Genomic DNA, 17836 nt, shown 5'->3' with positions numbered 1-17836 from the left:
GGGGAACAGGTATGGCTTCACCCAGGGGGTAGGGGCAGCCACGGGAGGCTTTAGCCGCGGCTGGCTCTGGAGGACAAACTCTGTGCAGCTCACTTTGTTTAGCTTTATGGCTCATTTGGAAATGGTTGAGTTCTTCGAGTGATTTAACCATCATAGGATTGTCGCGTTGAAAAATCCCTGGTCAGTGGTCACAATAGGTCAATGTATCCTGGATCTGTCCTGATCACTGCCATCTGTGTCCATGGATGCACTTGCCTCACAAGAACATGAGAGGTGTATTTAATCTATACCTGTTGGCTTGAGGTCATCCGAGTTATCAGTTAAATCCCAGTTTGAATACAGTTAATCTGACTCGAAACCAGAACACAGGGAATCTAAATTGAATTTATTACATATATTCATTGTTCATGAACGTTGAACATTGTGGATGAAGTTTCCTCCATAACAACGAGGTGAGTGACGACTGAACCCCTGTGGGCCTCCAGGTTACAGAACCTGCCCTTCGCGCTGACCAACCTGAACCTGAAGGCCATGTGGCTGGCGGAGAACCAGTCCCAGCCCATGCTCAAGTTCCAGACGGAGGACGACGAGCAGACCGGGGAGAAGGTGCTCACCTGCTACCTGCTGCCCCAGCAGCCCTCCCCCAGCCTGGGTGAGTCCCTGCTCCCCCCCACCCCCCCACCACCAACACCACCCCACCCAACGCACTGCACCAAACTCTGCACCGCGCTACACACCCGACCCATCTGTATCTGTGAGGATCTAAAAAACTATACGTTTTTTCGATCGTCGTGCCCTTCACTTTAACGTTCACTCACATCCATTAACAGACAAATGTGTGGTGAGAGATCCATCGAACAGAGCCGTTCTCTCATCCCGCTCTCTCCCTCTCTCTCTCTCTCGCTCTCGCTCTCTCTCTCTCTCTATGCTTCTCCTCCCCAGAGAACCTGCTCCAGAACAGCGTGGAGGACACGTGGACGGACAGCAACCTGAACCGGGTGTCGGTCATCCAGTTCCAGGAGGAGACCAAGGGAGAGGAGGAGGAGGACGACGAAGCGGCCGCAGAGAGAAGGGTAAGGCAGGACAGAGCCGGGACGCTCCTACGGACGTCCTAGAGGCACGGCAGTGTAGTAGTGGGTCGGCTGTTCAGACTCCCAAGTCGAAAGGATCTGCAGTCTGACCTGGAGGCCATTTCTGCTACCCTGTCCCTCGTCGCCAACAAGCACATTCTTCACGCCCTATTCTTTCTTTGTTTTAAACCATTTGGTGATGAATGCTTGTTTTGCTCAATTCTGTGTTATTCGTAACTGAAGTAAAAATGTATATTTGTACGATATCCAACTGGTTGTGTGTGTGTGTCCGGCCTGAAGGGTCTCCATCGCCGAGCTACGCCCCACCCCAGTGAGCTGAAAGTGATGAAGAAGGTGATCGAGGAGCGAAGGAACGAGGCCTACTCCTCCAGGCCTGACGGGGAGCCAGACTCTCCTGATCACCAGGTAGGACAGCTGACCAATCAGCAGCCAGAACGACCTACCGCCGTAGTTACAGGAAGTCCAGAAGGGGCGTGACCATGGTGACACGTGATCAAAACGGAAGATAAAGTGTATTTTAGTTTCGAGTTCTGTTTTTTGGGCGTTAAAAGTTTCAGTTAAGGTTTGAGTCAGCGTCCACCACTAGGTCTTACATCGACCTCATGCCGCACTGCAGTTCGGGTCAGCTGAGGGACTGTAGCTTCCATAGTTTGCATGCAAAAGATTTGGCAGGAAATAGTGCACCATCCTGTTACTTTCAGTATACTATTTTTGCATTTATACATACTATTCTCGCCTGCTATTTAGTATGCTAGCTCTGGACTCAGCCGCTGGTATACAACAACAACATTGCCGTTGCTTGGTTACAGGGGAAGCGGCTAAGCGACCTGTCCAATCAGAGCCAGGAATCCCAGGCTTCCAACAGCACAGTCTCGGCTAACTCCCATGAGGAAAGGCGGGGATTAACCACCCAGGGGGAGGAGCTAGCCGACGGCCACGCCTACCAGGAGGATCTGGATGAGATGGAGGTGGAGTACATCGAGGTGAGTTCCTGATGAGATTAATGAAATGGAACAAACCTACAAGTGTCTGGGTCTCAACGGGTCCAGCCTGAGGACCCACATGTGTAGTTAACGGGATAGGTCAAGATATCTGTAAATGTGCGGTTGCATGTGTTACCCAGATTAAGACGAATCGTTCTGAATCCAAATGCATCACTGTGTGTCAAGAAAGGGAGTTTGTTGGATTATCTATTGCTCTCTTTGAGGATCACTCTGATAAATTGTGCTTTATTAATTCCAGAAGGGAAATTCTGGTGTCGCTGCAGAAAGTACAGGACAGTAATAAGAAACATTTAAAAAAAGTGATACGAAATTATTAAGAGTAAGAAATACATAGTATTTTGTCATTTCAAATGGAAAGATGGACACTTGCTCACATACCCTTTTCTGTCATTTCATTTTCATTTGGTTATGGTATTATGGTCAAAAGTATTATCCGCCAATATTTGTAGTGAAATATCACATGAGTCTGATGCTGCAGTCGTCAGCCATATGCAATCCCTGAAAGAGCCAAACATTAGCCACGCCCCTCGCCACTTCTCTACATTGTGCGTTATCCTCAACGCTCGCCCCCCTCTCTCCCGCCAGCCCACCGTCCACTTCGCCGAGGAGCCAATCACCTGCGGCGGCGGCGAGCGCGATGACGACGACGACGAAGAGGAGGAGGAGGGCGACCGTAGCGACGAGGAGGGCGAGCGGCGGCCCGCGGCGGCCGAGAAGCAGCGGCTGATCCGCAAGGACACGCCGCACTACAAGAAGCACTTCAAGATCACCAAGCTGCCCAAGCCCGAGGCGGTGGCCGCGCTGCTGCAGGGCTTCACCCCGGAGAGCCTCCTCCCGCCGCCGCCACGGCCCCACCAGGAGTCCCGCCCCCAGGAGGAGGAGGAGGAGGAGCCGGAGGAGGGGGAGGGGGAGGGGGAGGGGGGTCCCGTTACGCCAGAGCGAGAGAAGCACCACAGGCCACAGGAGGCCCAGCTCGAGGACAGTCGGCTCCAGGTCAACACCAGCCAAGCTAAGGTACACACAAACACACGTACATATAGTGCACGGCTAGAGAGCAGCCAAACACCGTGACGCAGCTGCAGTGGCGTGGGTTCACCAGCGGGGGCGCTGTTGCTGTGGTTGCATTTGAATGTCGGTGGCTGCTCTTTAACGTTCACTGTTGATATTTATTTGCAACAGATAAAAACCTATTCTAGTTTCTTTAGGTTTAGTTTGAGCTTTAGCTGAATGACGATAAGATGTACTCTAGCAATCCCAGATGAAAAATCTGGGTGTCTACTTCACTGTTAAACGTTCAAAGTTCACTGTCTTTGCTACGCTGCCATTACCAATGCCTTGCCCGTTGCCCCTATGCAAACGTACCATGCATTGAAGCGCCGCGCACCACACAACCACTGCCATCTTGCTACCTGCATTCATACTGTGTTTGGATTGCTAAATCCTGAGTCTTGCCAGCGCATGCAGGGTTGTGCCAACAAGCCATTCGGCCCTGGTCTCAACAGCAGCCCTGTTGAGACACAACCGGCTTTTAAGTTGCTTATCATCCAAACTATGGCATGTGACATCATCCTGACACTTGCTTAAGCCAATCAAAAGACAGCAGTGGCAATACCCTATTTCACCGGAGGGGTTGCTGTTTTTTATTTTTATTTATTTTAGACTTTGGTTCCTCTTTAAGGTCCCATGGCATGCCACCAGGTGTGGTGTGATTAGCCGGTACAAGCCGTTTTGGAAATCTGCCCCTTATGACATCACAGGTGGGCGTGTCCACCTAGATGTGTGACAGACACGCCCACCTGTGATGTCATAAGGGGCAGATTTCCAAAACGGCTTGTAGCGGCTAATCACACCACACCTGGTGGCATGCCATGGGACCTTTAACATGGGCTTGGTTCATATATTGAGGATGAAGGATGAGTGATAGCAGAAGTCCTATGCAGCGTTGATGAAACGGCTCAATACAGAGTTGAGTTAACAGACAATAGAGATTCAATGACCAAACAGCCCTCTCCAAGACCAACCGTCCATTCCCTCCTGTTTAATTTAATGTGTCATAGGCACAACTGTGTGTCCGTAGCCCGAGTTGAATCTTCTCCTGCATCGTTGAAGTGATTACGTACAACGTCCTGATTAATCAACAATAACCAGCCAATCAAAGTGCCCTAATGCTAACTGGGATCATGCTAATCTGCCCATTGTAATCTGAGCTGCTCCGTTCCCTGGTCCTTTATAATGATATGCTAATGCTAATGTACATGATGTGCTAATGATAATTTAAATGAATCTAATGCTAATGACATCAAATGGTAATTCACATTTCTGGAGCAACAAAATTCAGGCCATTTAGCCAATTTTAACTTTTGGTGGCCATATTCCTGCCTTTTAATTATGCGGGAACAGGAATGATTAATCTGTTTGCCTAATGTTGTTCCGATCAAATGAACGTTGTTGTGATTGGTTGTTTGCCTGTGTGACATCACTCGGCCCACCCAGAGCTCTTTACTGGCAGAGTGGGGACGTTGAGATCCGGAGAGACCGTTAGAACCTTGTTGGGTGGGGGGTCTGCCTTTATTGATGGGGGGGGGGGGGGGGGGGGCGCGCTTTTCTATTATGTATCTTTGGTAGCTGAAAGGTCAATTTTTGATCTACGTTCTATGCTGTAGTAACACATGCTAATCTTTGCTAATATTAGCTAATGTGATCTTATGTTTGCTCTTGACAGCTAATCTCTCATGTTGGATAACATTGGCTCATTTTAGCTAATGTTAGGTAATGTTTGCTTATATTATCTCGTGTTGGCCGATATTATCCAATGATGGCTAATGTTTGCTTATGCTACCTAATGTTAGCCCAGGGCTCGAAATACGGTTAGATCTCCTCGGCCCATTAGTCACTCCCAACTGTCAGGAAGACTGGCTGATCCTCCCCCCATCCCAACCTCCCTAATATACATTCAAACAGTAACATCCATACTCGCCTCTAAATACACCCCATTACAGACTCAAGCTAGCTTCAGACCGCACCGTGACTCCAGCAGGGAGCAGTCTGTGTAGACGATGGGGGCGGGGGGAGGGGTATAGCCTGGTGGTGGGTCGGTGGGTCGGGGTCTACCTCTGCTTCCTCTGGTTTCTCTCTGTTCTCAGCCCCTGGGGTCTCCACTTCACACTCTGCCTTTAAATGCTTCTGGTGGTGGCAGGCGTGTGTGTGTGTGTGTGTGTGTGTGTGTGTGTGTGTGTGTGTTTGTGTGTGTGTGTGTGTGTGTGTATATATGTAAATGTTTGGGCGTGGTGTGTTTGGGAGTGTATGTGTATGTTTGTCGAAGTGTCTCTCTGTTGAAGTGTTTGTTGAGCTGTGTGTGCGTGTGCAAGTGAGTGTCTGGTGCGTGCGTGCTGAGTTTGTGTGTGTATTGAGATGTCTGTGGGCCTGACTAATCCGCATGCTTGTCGCTGGTTCCTAACAGGGGGTGTCCTTTGATCAAGTCAATAATCTGCTGATTGAACCTGCTCGAATTGAGGAGGAAGAGGTCTGTACTCTCTCTCTATTTCCCCCCTCCACATCCACTCTCTCCCCACCTCGCTCGCCCTTTGTCTCCCACGCACCCGCTCCCTCACTCACCCACCTGCTCTTCAAGGGAGTGGGCGGGGCCAAGCCGGGGATCATGCCATCTCATTAACCCCAACGAGCCAATCACGAGCCAGCTGCTTGCGACCACTCATTTTTAACATGCGCCGAGTGAGAAGCAGGAAGTGGTACTATGTTTTTGTGTGTCTTCTTATATTTTGCCATGAAAGGATTTAATATAATGAAGCAATACTGTATCATTGGCATTCGGGTTAGGATTATACACGTTTTAATGTGTCATGGCGGACGTTTTTCTGCAATGTATTGACAATTGTGGTGAATAGACCTTCAGGCCTGTGTTCGGGTTTCTACCACATCTGAACTGCTCTCTCCCACTTAGTATCTCCTTCTATCACTCACTCTATTTTAAACTCTTTGTGTCTCTCTCTCTCTCCTTTTTCATTCCTTCCCTTAGGCTGTGTGGTCCAGGAGGGAGACTCTGTTTAGTTAGTTGTTAATTATTAATAATTTAATACATTATTAAAGGCCTGTCTGAACGGGGAGCAAGCGCTGTTAACCAGGGGGGCAGTAAACCGTTCTCAACAGAGAGATCCATCCTCTGGTTCTAATCTAAAGCACAGCCTGTGGTTGTTTTCCATGGCTTTGGTACCAATGCTGTTACTGCCATCTAGTGGTGGAGTGAACCAATGGTTACTGACCTACCCTTTATTCTATCTGCTATGCGCAAGGTCCCAATTAAAATCATGGTGATTGATGCCATTGTCGTAGTACAGCTTAGGTTGCATTAAATATATATTGGGCTTTATTAACTTGGTATGTCACGATCATATCTAAATGTATATATACCCTGGAACTGGCTCGCACTAGCTCATGCAAAGACATAAACTAACAGACATTATTTGTCTCGATATAATAGCCAATCTTCATTATGTAATAAGTGTTACGATTTAGTGACGCCTTTCTTGATGTTGCAGTGTTTAAATGCTGAAATCACGAATAATTTATCATGGGCGATTATGCAACGACAAGCTTTGTAATGTAGAGCGATGAAATATTGATGTGAACAGGACGTGGTCGTGTGCTTTATGCATTAACAGCAGTATGCATTAGGTTAGCAGGCCGTTCGATCGATAATCACATTAGCAATGATGGATATGTTCAGGAGTACAACCCAGGACCCACCACAATCGCTCTGTCTGTCGATCTCTCCGTCTCCATCTCTGTCTCTCTGTCTCTCTCTCTCTCTCTCTCTCTCTCTGCGTTTTTCTCACTCTGTCAGGCTCTGTCATTACCCTCACTCTGTCCCTCTTTCACACTCTTTATCTCACCCCTCTCTCCCTCTCTAATATTTCTGTCCACCCATCCTCCATCCTATTGTCCACTGTCCTCCATCTTGTCTATTGTGCACGGCTTGTCACCCGAGTCCCCACACACACTTCCCATCCTCTCCATGACTTGAACTCTCTGTTAAGATGTAGTCTTGTGGATTCGTTTTCCCTCAATGCATCTGCAGTGTGCATGTGTTCAGTTTAAGTCTGTGAGGTCCAGACTAAAGGAAGTTAGATGTACAGGAGACAGTACATCCTCTATGTCTTGGGACTATGGTCAACTCAGTGACAATATGGATTATTATTATTTTTGATTTGTTTGCCTCTGGCACTCCTAAAAACACCTGATTGTCAACATGTTGTTTCAATGTGTTGATGATGAATCTACGTAATTCAATCAGTAGTCTGTTGTTACAAGAACTGTTGTGTGTATAGGCAGACTAGTACATTCATCTGCCAGTTGATACTGATAATCAAATAATATTTGTAAAAACAATATCCATATTTACTCATACATATTATTGCATATTATAAATGTAACAATGACTGCAGCCATCCATTCACTGAGATGACCTCAGCCCTGACCCATCATAGAGTTGCATGTCCGTGTGTGTGTAGTCCTTCGGTTCCCAGTTAGCCTTCACCCTCTGGTGACTACCAGAGAGCAAACCCCACAACAACTCTTTAAGTCCAGTCACAAAATGCAACAAAATATTGCTTTTTTTTAAATCCACACCAAATCAACGTACTGATTGATTATAGGGAAACGTGATTGATATTGATTTTTGATATTTTAATACAAGTTGCACTGGCTTACTGAGCTGTTGAGCCGTGGCTTCTGGCGTTGCTTGTATATTTGCAGTTGCAATGACGCGTGCTGCCCTTGAATGCTAACCCCTTTGTCCCCGGCCTTTAGCACACTCTGACCATCCTACGGCAGACTGGGGGTCTGGGGATCAGCATCGCAGGAGGGAAGGGCTCCACGCCCTACAAGGGGGACGATGAGGTAGGTCAGCCTCCCTGTTCGGGCCCTCCTGTGCTCCAGATGACGTGGGCTGAGCCACTGGCCCCTGAAGCACCGTTGTTAATGAAGGGTCATGTTAAAATAAATGTCTATTTGGTCCGTCTCCAGGGAATCTTCATCTCGCGGGTGTCAGAGGAGGGCCCTGCAGCCAGAGCGGGGGTCAAAGTGGGAGACAAACTACTTGAGGTAAAATGCTAGGCTGATGCTAGGTTGACCCTAAGCTAACGCTAGGCTAACGTGCGTTGACAGCTTCAGGCTATGGTCGAGGAGTGGCAGATCCTGACCTTTGTGATCTTTCCCTCTCCCTGGTCTCCACATCTGTCTGTCTGTCTGTCCGTCTGTCTGTCTCTGTCTCTCCCCCTCCCCCTCTCTCTCTCTCCCTCCCTCCCCCTCTCCCCCACCCTCCAGGTGAACGCCGTGGACCTCCAGGGCGCCGAGCACCACACGGCGGTCGAGGCGCTGCGCAGCTCGGGCGCCGCCGTCTCCATGTCCATCCTGCGGGAGCACATGGTGGAGCCGGAGAACGCCATCACCACCACGCCGCTGCGGCCCGAGGGCGACCACTTCCCCCGGGAGCGGCGGAGCAGCGGGCTGCCCTTCCTGGTGGAGCCCGTCCCCGCCCCGCCCCGGACGCGGCTCAGCGCCTGCCTCGTGCGCAACGACAAGGGCCTGGGCTTCAGCATCGCAGGGGGCAGGGGCTCCACGCCCTACCGCACCGCCGACACGGTGAGACACCCCCCCCCCCATGCCCAGACAGACACTGTTTCAAATGTGATGGGTGACAACGGTCAGACACCCGGTGTTAAACAGGAAGAATATGATTCACCAAAGGGCTGGATGAATACATCCGCACCAGAGGGATGGAGGGGGATGTAAGAAGGAACCTGACTTCACCTGTGGCGCGTCGGATCTACGCCAACATTCCTTTGAGTGCGGACTAGCCACTGAGCATCTTGACTTGAGTTTCTTCCAGACGCTGCAAGGCCTAACTTGTGACTATAGAGTTTATCAGTCGTTTGGGTCACGTGGTGATGTAGTTCAAATGACAGAAGAGGCTGAGACTAGTGCTACAGGCTAGAGTTGAAGGTAAGGGCTACTACTGCTTTAGCTACATGCTTGTGTGACATGCTAGTAGAGGCTTCTAGTTTCTAGGGCATTGAGACTGCATGTGGGTGCCTAGTGTGGCTGGCCTGAGATGATGCAGAGGAACATGGAGCCGATTTGATGATATATTTGGCTAGTTTGGTTGGTTATTATTAATACCACTGCAAAAGCTGGATAAATATATGTTCAGAGATGTCCTTTTTTTTTTATCTACAACATCTACACTTCATACAAATCGTTTTAAGATATAAGCTAACTTACCAGCTAATGTGAGACAGACAGACAAACACACACTTAGATGTGTTGGGGTTGATGGCAGCCATCTTTGTTCCTACGTCTATTCTGGCCCAGTGTTTACGTCCATCGTCACGGGGATGGGAGATATGAATAGCGGGGCCCGACACTTGATCCGGCCGCTGTAACTGGAGGGGTGGGAGGGGCGGGATGTATATTTGGGTCAGTGTCGGGGCAGCACTGTGTTCCCTCTATCTCAGCTCAGAGAACTGAAGCGGCCAGGAACGAGGACGCATTCACCTGGGGTTGAGGTCTGTACGGCTCAACGGGCCAGTGGCTCTGGCTCTGGGGTTGTGTTGTTGGTGGTGTTGATGTGGATTCTTGACTCTGATTGTTTGCTTCCTGCTTTCGTCCCCTGATCTGGCATCTGTCCACCAGCCAGCGCTCAGCTGGACGTTATCGGCTTGTCAAGGACTCTTTAACCAGCATGCAACGTGGGCATAAGATCGGCTGGATTACACTATTAATGATCTGCTTGTGCGATAAGAGCCAAGTCTTTTTAACGATGCGCTTGAGTTAAGGGTTGACCATTTAGGGGATTCGTATGCCCACTGTACTGTCTTGGATTTAAGTTTTATTTACAGAGGTCTTCTCTCTGAGGGACCTCTCTGAAGTGCTACCACCAGGGAGGAATGTCGGAATAGGAGGTCTATATTTGGTTTGGCTGAGCCAGATAGTCAGCTACCTCTTCATTCATCAGGACACTAGAGCCATGTGTTAATGGGAGGAATACACTGTGATTTAATTTGATGGTTTAGCATGTCTGAGCCAGTGCAGAGATGTTTAATAAGCCCATACACTCGCATGTCTTGTTTGAAACTGTAGTTCTAGGCTTCAAACACACTGACTGAGTTTTTTGTTTTTAGCTTTCATTATTATCAGAAGACAAGGGACTGCCACCAATCTAGTTTGAACGCTAAACAAGTAGATGTCTCTAGATACGAAAGGGTTGCTAGTGAAATTCCCAACTGTCCTCTTAGCTATCACCTTCTAACTGTTATCAAGCAGAGCCCTGCTCTGGACCAGCTGCTCGGTCCTCCCAGGTTTACGGACGTCAACGTGATTGCATGTGAAGGGTTGACCGTGGTGCATTGAACGTGAAACCCCTTGAGTGTCCCCGGTGGCTGAGTGCTATATTAATCGGTGAGGTCGGCCCTCACGTCTGTGTATGCAACGCTAGATCAACTTGTCAGGTCCCCACCGATGTATCTACGTGAATGTGCGTGCATGTGGTTGTAACGCTAGACATCTCGTCAGGTCGCCACTAATGCACTGCAGACGGTGTGTGTGACCGGTTAATTGTGATGCAGGCCCTGTGAGTGTGCCCTGGTGGCTGACTGCTGCTATATTCACCCGGTCGGTTTCCCCCTGGCTTCCTCTAAGTATGTATTGGTGGTCTTCCAGGGGATCTACATCTCCCGTATCGCAGAGGGAGGGGCCGCCAGCCGGGACAGCACGCTACGCGTCGGAGACAGAGTTTTATCCGTGAGTACCGACAATGACACACCTCCTCGTGTATGTGTGTTGTTAATGTTCATATCTATCGAGTAATTTGCAGAATGGTGGCCTTGATGACCGACCGGTGCTGATTTTACAACAATACTAAACGATTATGCACATCATTCTGGAGACGTCCTCCCCCTCACATCTCCTGTCTGTGCCATATGGTAGAGAAGTTGTATTCTTACTGTGGCACAGATGCAACCCAAGCATGGCCCTACCCTGGTGGGCTCATAGTCCTACTATGGTGCGCTCATAGTCCATTCTCTTCTGGGCTCACTTTCTTACACTATTGGTCGGTCTGCGCTTGGGTTTCATGTCAACTAGATACAGGAAATGATGTAATCCTACTGTGTTTTCACTCATTAACAACATCCTTTAGAACAGTCAACTGGAATAGTCCTCATGCCAGGGCTAGCTTTGGGTCTCCTTCGGAACACATTCATGCAACACAACAACACCACCGCTTTTCACCAACTCACGCCAGTCAGAAATAGCATTTGCATGAACACCTGTAGAGGATCTAAAGCAAAAACCTCCATCTGCTGACAGGCTTCTGCATGGCTCATGTTCTCTCTCACAAGTCTGCTTATCTCACCCCAGCACTTCTTGTCCTTCTCACCTACTTTCGTCATCTGCATGTCTGTCGTCTTTAAAAGCATACACAGAGATGATACCAAAAGATCTCTGGCACTTAAAAAGATACCATCATTTTGGTGACTGATTTGGGCATTACTAGATATAGCATCTGGTTTGAAGCTGTGTGCTTTAAACCCATCACTTTTACTCATGCTGCAGATTCCCAGATTTGAAGGCATACAGATAATCATTTAAGACGAATTTAACGTACATCTAATGTTGAGAGATGCCTAACTACATCTTTGAGGAGCTGGCCCTTGCCTTCAGCTCTCCCTTTCCTCAGCTCCTCTTTGTTCTCTTCTTTTGTCCTTCTCTTCTCTGCCTTCTCTCCAAGTCTTTAACAAAATGGCTTCCTAACTGATCTGCTCTGCTGTTTTCTCCAGCTCTTCAGTCTATCTTTTTGTCTACAGTGTATTATGTCTGTCTGTCTGTCTGTCTGTCTGTCTGTCTGTCTGTCTGTCTGTCTGTCTCTTTCTTTCTCTTCTCTCTCTCTTTCTCTGTCTCAATCTTTCTTTTTTTTCTCTCTTGTTGCATGTCCACTAATGCAAGCCACAAGTCAGTATGTTTCTGCCCATGGCCTGCTCTGGTGGGTGTGGCCTGCTCTGGTGGGTGTGGCCTGCTCTGTGGGTGTGGCCTGCTCTGGTGGGTGTGGCCTGCTCTGTGTTGGGTGTTCCCTGCTTGGTGGTGGGCGTGGGCGGGGGAGATGTGTGGGGCAGAGTCTCGTGGCTTGCTGTTGTGGTAACTGCCTGCATTACCATGGCAGTGAGGCCCGCCTCAGCCTATCAGAAAGAGCTGTTACTGTCTGGGCAGCGCCTAGCCTCTGTCACGTACAAACAGGACCGTTATGTCACTTCCTTCTACCCGCTTCATATTCAATAGTCAGGGAAACTCCTTAAAACATTGTTCCTTGCCTATGTGGACTTAAGATCAGACCACCTTGGCTGGAGCACGCGCCGCGTGCTTAACTGTGTTTTAAGTGTACAAAGGCAAGGAGGTGGCAAAAGTGTATAAACTGCTCTAGGGTCAGTCAAGGAAACAGGTTATGAACAGATTATTTGTCTTAGTGCTTTTACAGACTGATGCTAAGATACAATAAGCTAGACAGGTACCTACTTAGGTTGGTACTTAAGCTGCTACAGAATGCTAGCCCAGTTGCCTTCTATATTTGGCTACCCACCAAACTAAGCTAGGCTATTTAACTGTCCTAGTAAAAAGCTAGCCCAGTGAGGTACTACGTAACAAGTCAACACAATATAGCTATCTCAATAAGCTATCACATTGATTTCCAGCGGTAGTTCACTGCAGCTATGATGTAAAAGCTGGACGTCTTGGCCTCCAGCAGCTCTCTGCTCCCCCTCGCTGCTCTTCTGTCTCTGCTGTCTGCGCTGCTGGGTTTCCTGCTTCAACTAACCTCTCTCACCATCACGGTGCCCCCCTGGCACCGCTAGTCAGGGCATCATAGCACACCTGCACTCACACACACACACACACACTAAACCTCCTGGTTAGTGTTTAAACTACAGCCAGCTTGTCTGCACGTCAACGTTGACCAACGATCAAGCTGGTTTGGTCCTGAGGCAGCCCTCTCCGTTCCATTGGCTCCGAGACTGTGAGCCGTCTCCTCCCTGATTGGTTGGTTTTGCTGTCGATCCAGATCAATGGTGTAGACATGACAGAGGCCAGACATGACCAGGCAGTAGCTCTTCTTACTGGCACCTCCCCCACCATCGCCCTCGTGGTGGAGCGGGACCAGACCGCCCCTGGGGGGTCCCCGGGTCTGTCCCGGGGCCGCGCCCACTCCCCGCCTCCCCCAGAGCCCTCCGACTCCCCCGACAACGAGGACCCCACGGAGGACGGCCTGTCGCCGCAGGGCAACCACCTGAACCGCCTGGAGGATGAGTATCCCATAGAGGTAAGACCGTCGGCCAATCAGAGGTGTTTGTTCAATGAGACTACCAATCACAATGTTCGTTCAATTACTGAACCGATTAGAAGGAATTATTGAATCAGTCAACCAATCAGAACCTTTCTTCATTGAGCAAGCCAATACCAATGTAATATATCAAATACACTGTAATAACGCTTTAATATACACACACATACGCCATTGCAGTGTATATTTGAGTAAAAAGGCTCCAGCTTCCATGGTTAAACGTCTGTTCATCTGGATTCCCGTCCTCACTGCTGTCCAGCGGCACAGAAGAGTGTGCACGGTATGCCTGGTCGGATCCACCGGCGTGACCGGAGATGTGAATGGCTCCATCCAGTCACATCCCTGGTGACGTCTTCCCTGTGTCATTGTGGTGGTGTCGGTGGGCACAAATGTAGACGTAGAAGCCCCCGTGTTTGCTAGAGAACCCCCTTAATCAGGCAAAGCCATAGAAACACCACTTCAGATCACCGTAGTATACTACTTGTAAAACATTTATTTTGGGGGCTCAGGAGGTAAGGCACGTTGTCTGGTAACCGGAAGGTTGCTAGTTCTATGCCCATCTCATCTTAGTGTCACTGAGCTGCAGCCCTAACCCTAACTGCCACTGACCTGGCTGTTGCCTTGCTTGGTTGACACAGCTATCAGGATGGGATTGTGTGCATGGATGATCACTTATTGTAGAGTGCTTAAAATTACCCCAGGTAAAAAAAAGAACAAGTACAGTCTATTTGCCTTTTTTTCCATGCGTCCCGAGGGGAAATTAAGATGTTCTTTTAAGTGTTCTATTTATTTGTCCCTCAAGGTTAAATAAACAATCAATATAGATTTCATTCTATCCACAGTATTGACCTCTTTCTCCAATATCTAGCTCTCTCTCTTTATAAAATCTAGCTCCATCTAACTATGTTAGTTAGCTTTATCTTTATGTACCGGTATATAACCTAGCTCTATCTAGCTAGGTTAGTTAGCTTCATCTCTATCTGGAGAATCTTTCTCTATTTTTCTCCACAGCTGGTCAAATGCTTTTTCTATTCCTGTTTTATTGAACCCACCCCTGTAAGAACTGCTCTCCTCGTGTCTCCACAGGAAGTGATTCTGGTGAAGTCAGGCGGTCCTCTGGGACTCAGCATCGTGGGGGGTAGCGACCATGCCAGCCACCCCTTCGGCATCAACGAACCCGGGGTCTTCATCTCAAAGGTGAGAGTTTAATTTTGGAATGGTCCGGCGGCTGATCACAACGCGTCCTCGTGGTGCTGGGGGTTCATTACATCAACATAACTGCTACTGACAACCCTGGGGAACAGCAAACACACTCACAGGAAAGAAGGTGGCTTGTTTATTTACCTTCTTCCACTCTAAGCTGAAACAACTGACATAGTTCTCTGCTTCAAAACAATCCGACTCATCATTCACTCAACAAGAACTCTATTGGCATGTAAAATGTTCTTTGGTATGCCACAAATAAGAAACTCTTTGAATAAGTATATATAAATATCTCTTCCGCTAATAATATCTCTGCTTTCACCATGCCTCTCTCCTCTCTACCTCCATCTCATCTCTCCTCTCTACCTCCATCTCATCTCTCCTCTCTCTACCTCCATCTCATCTCTCCTCTCTCTACCTCCATCTCATCTCTCCTCTCTACCTCCATCTCATCTCTCCTCTCTACCTCCATCTCCTCTCTCCTCCTCTATCTCCATCTCCTCTCTCCTCCTCTATCTCCATCTCCTCTCTTCTCCTCCTCCTTCTCTCCCCCCCTCCATCCCTTCCCTCTCTTAACCCTCTGCGTGTGGCGTCTCCCTTGCCACAGGTGATCCCCGAGGGCCTGGCGTGTCAGAGCGGGCTGCGTGTGGGCGACCGCATCCTGGAGGTGAACACCATGGACATGCGCCACGCCACCCACCAGGAGGCGGTCCGAGCCCTGCTCGCCAACAAGCAGGAGATCCGCCTGCTGGTCCGCCGGGACCCCTCCCCGCCCGGCATGGAGGTAGGGCAGGGGTCCTGGGGGGAGCCTAACCCACAGACGATGGCCTGGGTGATCTTTATCAGAGTTTAGTCTGGATGTTGGGAATCATTCGATGTTTTTTTTTTTTTTTTGGGGCATTTTTATTATTTGTGAAAAACGTGTTTATCATTTGTTTTGATACCAGCATCTCTATGACTACTAGTACTACTACTACTACTACCACTACTACTACTACCACTATACGGTGTAGCTATTGGTATTGTATACTTGTTTTCTCAGTGTTTCTGATGAATAGTTTCTCTCTGTGTGTGTGTGTGTGTGTGTGTGTGTGTGTGTGTGTGTGTGTGTGTGTGTGTGTGTGTGTGTGTGTGTGTGTGTGTGTGTGTGTGTGTGTGTGTGTGTGTGTGTGTGTGTGTGTGTGTGCCCACAGGAGATAGTGATCCAGAAGCAGCCCGGGGAGAAGCTGGGCATCACAATCCGGGGAGGGGCCAAGGGCCACGCGGGGAACCCCTTCGATGCCACTGATGAGGGCATCTTCATCTCCAAGGTGGGTGGTCTGGAGGTCCCCAACAAGCCAAGCGCCCTCTCAATAAGCCACTGTTCACGCGTTCATATTTCTTTAGTGCCACGTTGAGATTTAAGTGACTAAGTTAATTCTGTATTCGGTTTCCCCAACGGCATCGTGGGAAGGCAAAGAGAATGAAAGTGAAAATAATAATCAAAAAATAAATATCTATTTTTTGATTAAAGTAGCTACTGTTGGTACAGGTGCTTGACATTCAACGGGCCCTCCTCTGCCCCCTACAGGTGAACTCCAGCGGCGCAGCAGCCAGGGACGGCCGGCTGCAGGTGGGCATGCGCATCCTGGAGGTCAGCAACCACAGCCTGCTGGGCATGACCCACACGGAGGCGGTGCGCGTGCTGCGGGCCGTGGGCGACACCCTGGTCATGCTGGTGTGTGACGGCTTTGACCCGCAAACGGTGGCAGGCGTGGAGGTGAGGGCCGGAGATGCATGGAGGGTGTCTGGGTGGATTCACGCGTTGGAAAGAACTTGGTTCAGTTCATGAGCATCAGCGCATAACTTTGGGTTTGAGGTTCGAGATGGTTAAGTTAAGGTGTTAGGTTAGAGATGATTGTTAACTGTGGGTATGAGGTTACAGATGCTGTATGTGTGATGGTTGAGTTAAGGTATAAGGCTAGAAACGGTTAGTTTATGTATACGGTTAGAGATAGCTAATTAAGTTATTACGTCAAAGGAGGTTAAGTCTAGGTATTAGGTCAGAGGTGGTTAAGTCTAGGTATTAGGTCAGGTGGTTAAGTGGAGGTAATAGGTCAGATGTGGTTCAATGTAGGTATTAGGTCAAACTTTAGTTATTATCTCAGAGGTGGTTTAAATGGAGGTTTTGGGTCAGAGGTTGATAAGTTAAGGCCATTTTTCACTTGAACCCCAAACGATGTCTCTAACTTTGAAATTCCTCTGTTTGTCTGATCTCCAGGCCTCCCCTGGAATCATCGCCAACCCCTTTGTGACGGGCATCGTCCGTAAGAACAGCTTGGAGAGCATCTCGTCCATAGACCGGGACCTCAGCCCGGAGGAGATAGACATCATGGAGAAGGTGAGATTCTGGGGAAGCAGACCTCCGCCAACACCTTCTCTCCCTCCCTTTAACCCTTCTAGCTTCAGAATCAGAATTACTTTTATTACATTCTTATTGTACAAGTACAGAAGAGTAAAATTGTTATGCTTGGTACCTCAACACACTTAGCAGCAACAATACAATATAAAGTAAATAGATATTAAAGAATCTATAAAATAAGTAAAAATAAGTAACAGAAATAAATAACCAAAATGTAAAGTGATCGTGTGGTAGTGGTACCAGCCACGGTACCTTCATCCTAAGGCCTTACACTTATTATAAATGCATCAAATCTGTTTATTCACTGCGTCCTGTCTCCTCTTGTCCCTCAGGAGTCAGAGATGGTGCGAGAGACCTCCCAGTGGGAGAGAGAAGAGATGGAGAAAGTGGTGAGAAAAACGGAGGAGGAGAAAATCAGTTAGGGAGTGGTTTGGGTACGGACTAGATTATAGTGAGAGTACGGATCAGTACACTTCAGATCAGTTTGAGTGTTCTTGTACATCGGTAGTGCGGCCAGAGACCAACAAGTCTGGAGTGTCCAACAGTGAGGCGCTATTTCCGTGGGGGACTGAATCCTTCACCCTCTCCCCCCGTGTTTTTACGACGCTAAACGTTCTACCTCGCATGCCCCGTCCCTGTCAATGATCCAAACGAAACACAGAATCACCTTCTAATGTCTATGGGTTCTATTCTGTTTTTTTTCTTTCTCCCCCTCACCCCTTCCTCCTCTTCC

General features: G+C 48.7%; 1 protein-coding gene across 23 annotated transcripts in view; it reads left to right on the top strand.

Annotated features, from left to right (window-relative positions):
* The window catches only part of scrib (scribble planar cell polarity protein), a 74673-nt gene that overhangs the window by 35007 nt on the left and 21830 nt on the right, over positions 1 to 17836 (top strand). For 22 of the 23 annotated variants that reach the window (XM_030348288.1, XM_030348301.1, XM_030348289.1 and 19 more), the window contains 17 exons: positions 486 to 652; positions 943 to 1073; positions 1371 to 1496; positions 1901 to 2074; positions 2681 to 3109; positions 5556 to 5618; positions 7922 to 8011; positions 8138 to 8215; positions 8438 to 8755; positions 10832 to 10912; positions 13221 to 13478; positions 14586 to 14696; positions 15310 to 15486; positions 15896 to 16012; positions 16273 to 16461; positions 16963 to 17082; positions 17436 to 17492. In XM_030348288.1, coding sequence (XP_030204148.1) covers positions 486 to 652; positions 943 to 1073; positions 1371 to 1496; positions 1901 to 2074; positions 2681 to 3109; positions 5556 to 5618; positions 7922 to 8011; positions 8138 to 8215; positions 8438 to 8755; positions 10832 to 10912; positions 13221 to 13478; positions 14586 to 14696; positions 15310 to 15486; positions 15896 to 16012; positions 16273 to 16461; positions 16963 to 17082; positions 17436 to 17492 — 2686 coding nt within the window. The remainder of the gene's footprint in view (positions 1 to 485; positions 653 to 942; positions 1074 to 1370; positions 1497 to 1900; positions 2075 to 2680; positions 3110 to 5555; positions 5619 to 7921; positions 8012 to 8137; positions 8216 to 8437; positions 8756 to 10831; positions 10913 to 13220; positions 13479 to 14585; positions 14697 to 15309; positions 15487 to 15895; positions 16013 to 16272; positions 16462 to 16962; positions 17083 to 17435; positions 17493 to 17836) is intronic. The other variant, XM_030348291.1, reaches the window with a different exon arrangement.

This window comes from Gadus morhua, chromosome 23 (genome assembly GCF_902167405.1).
Source record: "Gadus morhua chromosome 23, gadMor3.0, whole genome shotgun sequence".
Lineage (NCBI taxonomy): Eukaryota > Metazoa > Chordata > Actinopteri > Gadiformes > Gadidae > Gadus > Gadus morhua.
The sequence above is the reverse complement of the archived record's forward strand: the minus strand, read 5'-3'. Positions and strand labels throughout refer to the sequence as shown.